Genomic DNA, 12,500 nt, shown 5'->3' with positions numbered 1-12,500 from the left:
GTGTGAATGGAGGCCGCTGTTGCGAGACAGAGAAAGGCGGGTAAGAGTCTAGCTAGCATCATTAAGGACACAAAGGGATGCAAAAATGATAAACAAGGAGGAGTCAAGGATAACACCCAATTTTGTAGCTTGGGTAACTGGGTGGAACTCTGAAGCTTCAATCTCTGCATTGCTGGCTTTTTATCGGTTCAGAAGTATTTCATTCCCCAGCCAGGCAGTAAGTGTATTTGAAGGAGGAATCATCTTTTTCATACCACCCTCATTTCCCTTCACATCTTAAGCCCTGAGTTAATTTTTTGGTGTTCCCCATCTTTTAGCAGCTTGACACCCAGACCTTAAGCTTTGGCTACCCTCAGGAAAGGAAATGTTTTTCAACAGAGCTGGAAGAAAACACCCTTTCCCAGGAAGTTAGACTCACTATTGGTGATGACGTGCAGTGTGTTAAGGTTGTAACTTAACATAACTGCTCTCCAGTGATGATCGTTTTGTAATGTATAAAATATCGAATCACTATGCTGTGTAACATAAATTAACATAGTGCCGTAGGTCACTTATACCTCAAAAACAAACAAACAAACAAAAATAGAAAAAGAGCTCAGACTTGTGGTTATAAGAAGCAGGGGGTAGGTGGAGGGGGAATTGGATGAAGGTGGTCAAAGGTGTAAACTTCCACTTATAAGATAAATAAGCACTAGGGATGTAATGTACCACATGATCAATATAATGAACATTGCTGTATGTTATATATGAGAGCTGTTAAGAGAGGAAATGCTGGGACTTCCCTGGTGGTGCAGTGGTTGAGAGTCCGCCTGCCGATGCAGGGGACGCGGGTTCGTGTCCCGGTCCGGGAGGATCCCACATGCCGCGGAGCGGCTGGGCCCGTGAACCGTGGCCGCTGAGCCTACGCGTCCAGAGCCTGTGCTCCGCAACGGGAGAGGCCACAGCAGTGAGAGGCCCGCGTACCACAAAAAAAAAAAAAAAAAAAGAGAGGAAACCCTAAGAGTTCTCATTACAGGGAAAATATTTTTTTCTTTTTCTTTTCTCTTGTATCTATGTGAGATGATAGATGTTCACTAAACTTACTGTAGTTATCATTTCACGGCATATATAAATCAAATCAGTATGTTCTATAACTTAAACTTATACAGTGCTGTATGTCAATTCTATACCAATAAAGTTGGAAGAAAAACAGTAACTGTTTTCCAAATAATAGAGGTACAATCAAGAATGCCAGTTCATTTTCTTCCCGAGTTCCACCAAAAGGGCTTATTTTTCAGATTTCTCCATCGCTCCAGTGTTTAGTGGCCTTTTAGAATTCTCTACTCCTGTTTTTAAGAAAATGCAAACAAAGGAAGCCCCCAAACCTTATGAATCATGGAATTTAAATTAAACATTTTGAATCATCAGTATCCTCCATCACAAAGTGGTCCATTCCCATGGCTTCCAGAGGAAAAGAACAGTGCTCCATGACAGGGATTCTGAAAATGCAGAGGATGGGAGGCTGAGTGATGGCCTCCTGAAGATGTTCACAACCTAGTCCCTGGAACCTGTGAATATGTTACTTTACATGGCAAAAGAAAGGGACTTTGCAGACATGATTATGTTAAGAATCTTGAGATGGGTACATTATCCTAGATTGACTGTGTGGGCCCAACGCAATCACAGGGGTCCTTGTTAGAGGGAGACAGGAGGATGAGTCAGTAGTAGGAGATGTGACACAGAAGCAGGGGTTGTAGTGATGTGATTTGAAGATGGAGGAAGCAGCCACAAACCCAGGAATACAGGCAGCCTCTAGAACTTGAAGAATGAAAGGAAGCAGATTCTCCCCTCAAAGCTTCTGGAAAGAACCAGCCCTACTGACACCTTGCCATTAGCCCAGTGAGACCAATTTTGGACTTCTGACCTCAGAACTGTAAAATAAATAAATTGGTGTTGCTTTAGGACACCATGATGGTTAAATTTTGTATGTCAGCTTGGCTAGGCTATGGTGCCCAGTTGTTCGGTCAAACACTAGTCTAGATGTTGCCGTGAAGATATTTTTTATATTGTGATTAATTAACATATTGTGATTAATATCTACAATCAGTTGACTTTAAGTAAAGGACATCACCCTAGATAATACAGGTGGGCCTCATTCAATCAGTTGAAGATCTTAAGAGCAAAAACAAAGGTTTCCCAAAGAAGTAATTCTGCCTCAAGACTGTAACACAGAAATCCTGCCTGAGCTTCCAACAATGCCAGTCTGCTCTACAGATCTCAGACTCGGCAGCCCTACAACCACATGGACCAATTCCTTAAAATAAATATCTTTATTTAAATATATATTTATGCACATATATATTTATACATATACACATTTATACCCTATTGTTTCCTTTTGGTTTTGTTTCTCTGGAGAACCCTATTACAGCCACTGAGTTTACAGTAATTTGTTATAGCAGAAATAAGAAACTAATCCACAGTATAAATGAGAAGAGGTACCTGGCTTTGCTTGTTTCTGACAATGATGTTCTCCAACTCGCATCTTCACTTGCAAGGTCATATATATTTACCAGCATGGTCTCTGAGCATCTCAATGGTAATTTGTTACTTTTCTTTGGTTTTGAGAGTGCAGGGATTGGTGTTTCTTGAGTAAAATTGTTACCAGTATTTCCAAAGTGATCCAGAAAATATCTGGTGATAAGTTCAAGGTTTGTTTTTAGAGAATTTCCCTTTGCCTATCATCAGAAGAAAAAAAATCATTAATTTTACGTACAGCTTTGGGGAAAGGTGGGAAAGACAGCCATCACAATTCTTTGACATAGTTTATCAACTTCTTACTCATCCATACATTCTCTCAGCAAACATTCACTCACTGCTTATTATATGTCAGGTACTGTGTTAGGTAGCAACACAGATGAAGACAAAAATCAGTACCTTAAAAGAACTAGCATCCAATGCATGAGTCAGGAGATTCAATGAATAATTGCAACAAAATGTGATATGAACAGAGGAATACCCAAGCAAATTTCCTCTTGTTTTTTTCTCCTGGGAGTAACTTTATAAAATATATATCCTTTTATTAAAAAAAAAAATTAAGTCTTTATGATTGCTAACCCTACAACTTTATAAACATTTGGGACCTGAATGATTTCTTAGTTTATGTACTCTACATTTAACACTGGGCATAAGGAATTACAGAGACAACGCTGCAGAAAGTTAGCACAAGAGCATAGAGAGGCAGTCAGGATTGACTCAGCTTACACCCCAATCTTTAAAAAAGATAAAATGAAACTTTTTTTTAAAAATAAATTTACTTGGGCTTCCCTGGTGGCGCAGTGGTTGAGAGTCCGCCTGCCGATGCAGGGGACGCGGGTTCGTGCCCCGGTCCGGGAAGATCCCACATGCCGCGGAGCGGCTGGGCCCGTGAGCCATGGCCGCTGAGCCTGCGCGTCCGGAGCCTGTGCTCCGCAATGGGAGAGGTCACAACAGTGAGAGGCCCGCGTACCGAAAAAAAATAATAATAATAAATAAATAAATAAATTTACTTACTTACTTACTTATTTATTTATGGCTGCATTGGGCCTTCATTGCTGCACGCGGGCTTTCTCTAGTCGCGGTGAGCAGGGGCTACTCTTTGTTGTGGTGCGCGGGATTCTCACTGCAGTGGCTTTTCTTGTTGCGGAGCACAGGCTCTAGGCACACGGGCTCAACAGTTGTGGATCGCAGGCTCTAGAGCACAGGCTCAGTAGTTGTGGTGCACGAGCTTACTTGCTCCGCAGCACGTGGAATCTTCCCGGACCAGGGCCCGTGTCCCCTGCATTAGCAGGCGGATTCTTAACCACTATGCCACCAGGGAAGTCCAAAATGAAACTCTTTAGTAGTAGGTTTTGGAAATAAGTGGCATCAGTATTTCCCTACCCTGACAGCACTAAATATTACCTTTGGAAGTTTTTTTAAAAGACAGATACTCAGGCCCCGCTGAGTCTTACTAAGCCAGAATCACCAAGATTAGAAGCTTGATTTCTTTTAGAAAGCCTCCTAAGTAATTTGTACAGACACAGTTATCCAAGCAGCAATCCACAGGCTGGCCTCAGGGGCTAGACCATGTGTCAGTCCGCAACCCACCTGCCCAGTAACACCCTGGCTCTTTGGAACTGCGGCCAGGCATGGGGCATGTGGTGAGTTTGCAGTCAGAGTGGTAAAGCGCCTGATAAAGAGCCTGGCACAGAGGGAACCCTCAGGTGTATCCAGTGTTTCCCCCTTTCTATTCCCTTGACCTACACAGCAGAACTCTGGGACCAAGACCCACAGGGTTATGATCAAACTCAACAGAATTATCAGGCAGTCAAAATCAGGGGAGAGTTTAATTTTTTTTAGAATGGGACCCAAAAAGCTATTTTGCCTAAGTCGAGATGAAACTTACAAGGAAGAGAGTTGTGGCGGGGAGGGAATGTTAAATAATTATTTCAACCTGCTTGTTCTTCTTTCAATACGAGAGATTTAGGGCCCTGAATACCTGAACTGTACTTTATGGCCTTTCACATCACTTTGCTCGTAATAGATACAGCCTTTATATAAATCTAGATACCATTTTTCAAAACCTCAATTTTACACAGGCATTTTATCTACTGCACACTTAATAGGGAAAAACAAGTTACTGGAATTAACATTAAATTGGCAGGGCTTTCCCAGAATCACTCTAGCTTTGTGCTGAGTGAACGTCAAAATTATAATGCCCTAGACAGATGAATGAGTATATTTTCCTGTAAAATATAAGCTCCAATTCATTGTATAACAGCTAATAACTACTGTATAAATCAAATTATCAGGGCACCTATCAAGACCTAATGAAAATATCTTAAGTATCTTAAGACAATAGTTACCTTAGGGAGACTACACCACAGTGAAGAAATAAAAATAACTTGAATAGCAAAGATGCTTCTGGGAAATTAGGTAAAGATGTATTTATATAAAAATTCCACTGTGCAGCAATGGTTAATTGAATTTTCTGCTTAACTGTCTCACTCTCTGTGGAAAATCTTCCTAAAATGTACAGTCTACTCTCCTGCCTTAAAAGACAGCCAGAGGAGGATTGCTGAGTATCTGCTGCCTGGGCCAACAGTCTTCTGTCTACAGGAGATGGAGGGGCCCGAGTGTCACTGCAGGACCCAGAGGATGAAGGTCTTTACCGGGCCTCTGGTAGGACTTCACCTGGCTGCCACTTGTGATAAATGCTGAACGACATGATCACGAAGTTCTTTCCACCTCTGACACTATGCCCTCCCACAAGGCATCTGCTGGAGAGCCCATTCTTGAATCAAATTATAACATTCTCTCCTCTTACAGAAAGGACAATTAATTCAGAACGGTAGCTTCATTCCTTCCTTCCTGTATATTCATTCACTCGCTCATTCATTCATAAATACACACTGACTATTTACTATGTCATCAGTCCCGTGCCAAGTATGGGGATACAAAGCATCCTGCAGCGTCCAAGGTAGTGTGGAAGGCAGATCCTAATTAAACCACCGTACAAATATTCTATTATAAACATAATAAGCACAACAAAGGAAAAATAAGGGGTACCCTGAAGGCCTGTAACAGAAAGTGGGGGCATCGAGGCTGGGGGATCAGGGAAGCACCCCGAGGTGCCTGTTCCATTTGCTACCTCAACTCCAACGCACCCGGGTTAGCTGAACCCAAGCCCTGCATCTGCCTGAATTAAACGTCACAGTGACCTTAAGAAAAAGGTGTTACTCAGAACTGCAGAAGGAAAACCATATGCAGGCAGAGAATGGAAATTTTTAGCCTAAGTACAGTCTTACTAAAAATAGCCTCATGGCGGGGAGGAGGGAGCACCGGGAATAACTGTTGCTGGCTCAGGTTCAAAATGCGCCCCAGAGCTACGCATGCGCGGCGCGGTAGGCCAGTTGGGTGCTGCCGACTCAGGCTGGAAACCCCACACACACAGTTGGGATCTGTCCGCGCTCAGCCTGGTCTGTTTCTCCCTGACTGCATGTATGGCAAGCCTCCGGCCACTGGTCTCAGATGACCTGGCAGGGCTCATGAGTGCTTTTCACGTTGCCACATTCCGTTCCAGAACTCCGTACCACACGTTAAAAGCATGTACCTTGTTCTCCTTGTAGAGAACTTCAAGATGCAAAACCTTTCGGAGATGGTTTCTGCTGTTTATGCTGAGATCAGAGCGTGGGCGTTCCTGGTCCATGGTCACACACGTCTTCTTTAAGCCCTGAGGGAAGAACTCTGAATCACTCTTTACCATTTTAAATCAAAACCTTCCGAGCTCTGACGCAGAGGATAAACAAAAGACTGTTGATGTTCTTTACGATCATCTTCTCCTGCCTTCCTCTCCGGATATTGGGAGGACCAAAAACTGACTTAAGCATTTATTTTGATATAACCTTTACACTTGATATCATCTTCACAATTATTATTCCGAATCTTACAGCCACCCTGTGGGCTGGGCTCAGGCTGAAGTTGTCAACGCGTTTTATAGAAAAGGAAAGTGAAATCCGGGTAGCAACTGTCTGGCCCGAGGCTGGCTCTGGAGCCCTGGGTTTGGCCTAGATTTGGGGCCACAGGATATGAAGCATTAAAAACAAACAAAAGGAGGGCTTCCCTGGTGGCGTAGTGGTTGAGAGTCCGCCTGCCGATGCAGGGGACGCGGGTTCGTGCCCCGGTCCGAGAGGATCCCACGTGCCGCGGAGCGGCTGGGCCCGTGAGCCGTGGCCGCTGAGCCTGCGCGTCCGGAGCCTGTGCTCCGCAACGGGAGGGGCCACAGCAGTGAGAGGCCCGCGTACCGCAAAAACTAATAATAATAATAAATAAATAAATAAACAAAAGGCCAATATTCATTTCCTTCTTCTTTCAGATGGGGCACCAGGGTCGATTTGTCCAACATAACACAGTGGACTCACAGAGCGGGAGTTCTGACCATCCCAGGCTGCGAGGCAGTGATGCGAGGACCCAGACTCACAGGAAGCACGTGGTAAGCATCTGCAGTGCCCCAGCACAGCCGCTTTCCATCATCCGGCCCTGAACTCCCAGAAGGCCAGCCATGGGAAGCATTAATCCCCCTAAGAGCCTGGCTTCTTCATTTGAAAACGACAGCAGCTGTGGCCTGCGCACCTCCCCAGAACGCAATGATAACCAGATAGCGGAAGATGAGGAGATGCCTCACACACAGCTCAGCCTGGCATTAAGGGAGCCCCTTGCTTCTGATGGATCTAGACCCCAGTGCTAGCCAGGCCTCAGTGGCTCCCCTAGGCTTTGTATTCAGAATTTTACAGAGGCTCTCAGTGCTGGGAAAACAAGGCAAAACCTGCTGCCTGCCATGAATTGGGACAAGAAGAATTTGTGAAACAAGACATACGAACACAACCTTGAACCAAAAGGAATGAAAAGAAGTCTTGGGAGGGGGGCGGTGGGGAACAGAAAGAAATGTTGGGGAAAAGGTAGGGACGTGCCTGGGTCCATTAAGGAGAGTCAGCCGGAAGGAGAGGTGGGACTCAAGAGGCACCTGCATTTCATGGGGGCTTAACCATGGCTTTCCCACCAAAGTGATGTGGAAACCTGTATAATAATGTGCTCTCTTCTGGGTAACTCCTGATGTTTGTCAGCAGTTCAGATCAGCAAGTCTTGGCACACTTAACAAATTCCCTGGGACTGTGGTGCAAACTGGCATTTGAAAACCACTGGAGCAGTGGACAAGGATGCCCTCAGAAATCAGCCAGTCATCGGTCCCATCATTCATTCAACAAACACTTGTCGTGCACCTACTCTGTGCCAGGCTCTGTTCTAGATGCAGGAGATATAGATGGATTATGACCAAGTCTTGCCCTCATGAAACTGACATTCTGTTAGGGAAGCAAACCACAAACAAAGGGGTAAATGTACAGTACACCAGCTGCTAATATGCTCTACTATGAAGACAGAGAAAACAGAGAGAGGGGAGACACTATTTTAGATTGTCAGCTATTTACTGAGCATCATCCATGTGCTCACTCCTGTCTTCAAGTTTCCCCATCTGTGAAATGAAAGGAACAAACCATTAGTCCACTCGTTCATCTGCTAGAGGCAGAGGAGTGAGCAGACCAAAGTCCTGGCCCTCAGAGAGCTCACCTACTATCAGGAAAAAGATAACAAATAGAATACCCTATGGGAAAAAAAATACAGCAGAGTCAGGAAACAGAGAGGGCCAGGAGGGGGTGCAGGGAAGGGTTGCTACTTTATAAAAGGTGATCAGGAAAAGCTTCATGATTAAGTGACATTAGAGTCAAGACATGAGGGAACTAAGGGAGCAGATTGTGCAGACACTTGTGGGTAGTGTTCTACAAGGGCAAAAGCCCTGTGGCAGCTACAAGGAGGCCAGTACAGCTAGAGCCATGTAACTAGGGAAAAGTGTCAGGAAATGAGGTCAGAGAGGTTGCCCAGAGCTTGCTAAGGAAAGGTCTTGTCGGCTTTTGTAAAATGGAAAGGCTCCTGGAGGATTTGAAAAAGGGAGCATCCTGAACTAACTTATATTTGCAAAGGATCACTTGGCTGCTAGGTTGAGAACAGACTGTATGAGATAGGGGATTACATATTAAGATTAGAAGGCTACTGAACAACTCACATGAAAGATGGAGGTAACTTGGACCAGGGTGGTTGTAGCAGAAGTGGGAATAAGTAGCTACATTCTTTAAGTGCTCTGATGGGAAAGCCTACAGATTTACTGACGGACAGCATGCAGGGTGCACAAAAAGGAAAAAAAGCCAGGAATGGTTCCAAACGTTTTGGTCCAAGCAAGCAGACAGTTAGTGATGCTACTTACTGAAATGGGAAAAATTGCAGGAGGTGAAGGAATCAGGAATTGAGTTTTGAACGTGTTGAGATGTTTATTGGATATCCAAGTGGAAATGTAACATAGGCAGTTGGAAAGAATGTAAGAGTTCAAGGAGAGCTCTTGGATAGAGATAGACATTTGGAAACTGTCAGTCAGCATATCGACGGTATTGGAACCCACAACAGTGGTGGAAGTGGCTGGGAGATGAATGGAGAAGAGAAGGGGGCCAGAGACTCAGTCTTCAAGCCCACCAGCATGCACAGCTCAGGAAGCCAGGGGGGACTTGCCAGGAACCTGAGAAGGTATAGAAGGAAAACCAGGAGGGGGTGATCTCCAGAAGCTAAGGGGAATGAGTTGCCAAGAAAGGCATAATCAACTGAGTCAAACACAACTGTTAGATCAGTAAGTGTAAGGACTGAAAATCAGAAGTCATTGGTGAACTTGACAAGAGTTGTTTTCATGGAGTGACGGGGACAAAAGGCTGATTAAAGTGGGTTTGAGAAAACAGGGAGAAGAATTAGAATCAGAACACACAGAGCCCTTTCATGGGTTCTGCTATAAAGGAGAAAGAGACTAGTAGCTGGAGGGTCTTCGGGGTCAAGATGGAATTGGTAGGAGCACATATAAATGTTGATAAGACTAACCCAGTAGAGAAAGCAAAATGTATGATACAATACAGAGAGATGATGATAACTGCACCAGTGTCCTGGAACACACAAGAGGGGACAGGCACACAGGGAGGGGTTGGCCTTACCCAGGAAGACGGAGAATTCATTCCTGAGAACAGGAGGCAGGGGCGAATAGTTCAGGCCCAGGAAGGTTAGTTACTGTGGTGGTAGGGCGTGCTGGAGTTTTCTCAAGGCTGCTTCTATTTTCTCAGTGAAATTAGAGCGGGAGGGGACTTTGGAACTTGAGGAGAGAGATGTGTGAAATGGTCGGCCAAGATTTGAGAGAGTGAACGGGCTATAGAGGTATAAGCAGATGGGCAGGCATCCCTGAGGCATCACAGGGGTGAGTGGCCATGAATTTGGCATGAAACCATCAACACGGTGGTGTGTTTTCCCCCAGCCCCAATCAGCCCTGCAGTGCAGGCACAGAGTAGACCAAGCTGAATTTTTAACATCAGAGGAGTATAACGAAGGGAGAGACAGGCAAAGGAGTTGAGCGTGGCGTTGAGGGCGTGATTACAATGACGGGCAGGTAAGACGTGAGGAGAGGTCACAGAGGGCTGAGGAATGGTGAAAAGTTGGCAGGAACAGTGGAATGGAGATGGGAGTGAGGCTGAAGAATAGTTTATATCGGGCTGCTGATGGGGGTGAGCTGGAAGTGAGGGACGATGGGATGCTTGGAACTGAGATTATGGAAACAAGCCTAGGGCATGACCACCTGGAAGGAGTGTCAAAGGTCAGATGGGACAGGTCCCTGCAGGAGAGGGAGGCTGGGGCACGACAGAGGGAGGCCTAGAAGGCTAGGGCACCAGAAGAGTCACCTTGGTGGACCCTGCCATTGCCAGGAGACTGTCATGATTCTCCCTGCAGGGGGATCACGCTTGGAGGAGGCCAGTGTCGCTAGGTACAAAGTAGGCTGGAGGGTAGAGGAGGAGTGGTGGAAGGTGAGGTTCGAGGGGGAGCCGGCAGCCACGTCATGGGGAGCCTGGTAGGCCCTGGTGAGGCCTTCCCTGGGCTTTTACTCTAATTGCAAAAGGAAGCGCATGGAGGGTTTTGGACAGAGGAGTGACATGATCTGACCTGCTCACCCTGGGCAAGTTTCTTCACCTGTCTGATCACAGTCTTTCGTGAAAGGGAATGATTATACCTCTTTCAGGACTGTTATGAGGATTTGAGAAGATAAACAGGCATCTAGAAAGTACCTTGCACCACGATGGGCACACTCTTGGTTAGAACTGCTCGGTACCTGCCTTGTGCCAAGCCCTGAGGGGAGTACACAGTCTCTGCCCTGGAGCAGAAGGTGATGAGCAAAGCAGCCAACTTGAGCTGCAGTTCCAGCTCTCCATGACTTTCTGAAAGACTGTGGGCAACTCCTTTCTCCTCTCGGGGCTTTAGTGTGCCCCGATGAAAAGTAGGAAGGAGGGGAGACCAAGTGAACCAGACGACTGCCAAGGTTCCGCCCAGTTCAGGTGTCAGCTCTGTGGACCTGTCTAGTGGGTGAGACAGGCAGATGTATAAACTATCACACGAGCACCGATGAGCAAACCACAGACAAATGAGTCAGTTATTTCAGCCGCAGTTACCTGAGACATCTTGAAGGAAATGGAACTTGGGATGGGCCATGGGTGGAACAGGGAAAAGAAAGCATGTGAGAGAAGCTGGAAATGAGATTGGGCTGGTAAGGTGAGGTCAAGCTTCAGGGGAGCCTTGGATATCAGGTGAGGTCTCTGGATTTCGTTTGTACTTGAGAAAGGATAGGCATGAGGAAAACTCTCAGAGAGTTTTGCTTGGTAGCCCAGACTTAAAAGAAACGATGGCCGTGGTCAGCCTCACGGGGTGTATCACTGATATCCCCTTGTGTAGCCAGGACTAGGTGATGGCAGGTCAATTAGCCATAAAAACAGAGCAGGTACAGTGAGGCCACACTGCATTTTAAATAAAAATACATTTTCAAAAAGCAAAGAAAGACACTTTCAAAACAGGTGCACATCAGAGATGGAGGAGGAGACAATGCTGAATGCCAACTATGTGCCAGATACAGTGGCTGGGACCTGCCCGTACATTACTATTAATCCTCATTACAAATCTGCCAAGAGTAGGTCTTATTATTCCTCTGTTACAGATAAGGAAACCAAGGCAGTGAGTAAGGTACTCCAGCTTGAGCTGGTAATTAATAGCGTCTATCTGAACTGTTCCCTCCAAAGCCCTTCCCTTTCCCCCATTCAAAACACTGTTTATTTTGGCTGCGTGTGTCTTTTAATGACAGACAAGAGCCCGTCGTCCCCGCCCAACATGACACCAGGAGGACACCAAACACTTAGCAGGTGGTCAGCCTGGGTCAGCAGTGGGTGCCTTCCCTACAAACCCACACACAGTGACCCCCAGTGACCTCTTCCCCAGCCTGCCCTCATCTCCACTGTCAGGGCAGGTGGGAGCCAAGGACCTCCCCAACTTCTGAGTTCTCTGAAGACTCTCCTGGGACAAGACAACAGGAGAACTTAAAAACAAAACGACCTCAACGATTGAACTTCCCGCTGATGAACAGGACTAAAGGGTTTGACTGGCAAGAACTTTTTTTAGCCCTTTGGATTTTCTTTGGGGGGAAGTTCTTTCCTAGTGGGACGTAAGCCTTGGGACTGGTTATGGAGCCCGGCGGCAAGGCCGGCCTGCTGGGCTCCCAGAGCCTCGTGAACTTTAGGAAAACGGGCAGGGCCCAGGCCCCTGGTTCGCGCGCCCTGGAGGGAGACGCCCGGAAGGACGGCCGCGGTCCTGCCCCGCTTTGCGGGAAGTGCACCGGGACAGAAATGGCTCCTGGGAAAGGTAGTTCCCCAGGCCCGGGAAGGTGGCGCTTGCATCGGGCATCTCTAGGGTAGGCAGCGGGCAGGGGAAGGGCTCCCTCCCCGAAGGTGCAGAGGTTGCAGGGGTGCCTCCAGACTGTTCCACCCCCAAAATTGAGCAACTTCCCAGGGCTGTGAGGGCGGCGCCACGTACCTTCCTGCCGGAGA

The 12,500-nt window shown here is 46.5% G+C and overlaps 1 protein-coding gene across 1 annotated transcript in view; it reads right to left on the bottom strand.

The window, feature by feature from the left end:
- The window catches only part of MINDY4 (MINDY lysine 48 deubiquitinase 4), a 100,755-nt gene that overhangs the window by 88,119 nt on the left and 136 nt on the right, over positions 1 to 12,500 (bottom strand). The window contains exons 2-4 of the mRNA XM_007466106.1: positions 6,279 to 6,286; positions 6,113 to 6,232; positions 2,482 to 2,717 (exon numbers count right to left, since the gene is read on the bottom strand). Of these exons, the coding sequence (XP_007466168.1) occupies positions 2,482 to 2,717; positions 6,113 to 6,232; positions 6,279 to 6,286 (364 nt within the window). The remainder of the gene's footprint in view (positions 1 to 2,481; positions 2,718 to 6,112; positions 6,233 to 6,278; positions 6,287 to 12,500) is intronic.

Source organism: Lipotes vexillifer, unplaced genomic scaffold, assembly GCF_000442215.2.
Source record: "Lipotes vexillifer unplaced genomic scaffold, Lipotes_vexillifer_v1.1 scaffold150, whole genome shotgun sequence".
Taxonomy (NCBI): Eukaryota; Metazoa; Chordata; class Mammalia; order Artiodactyla; family Lipotidae; genus Lipotes; species Lipotes vexillifer.
Note: the sequence above shows the minus strand (reverse complement) of the source record. Positions and strands in the feature narration are given on the sequence as shown.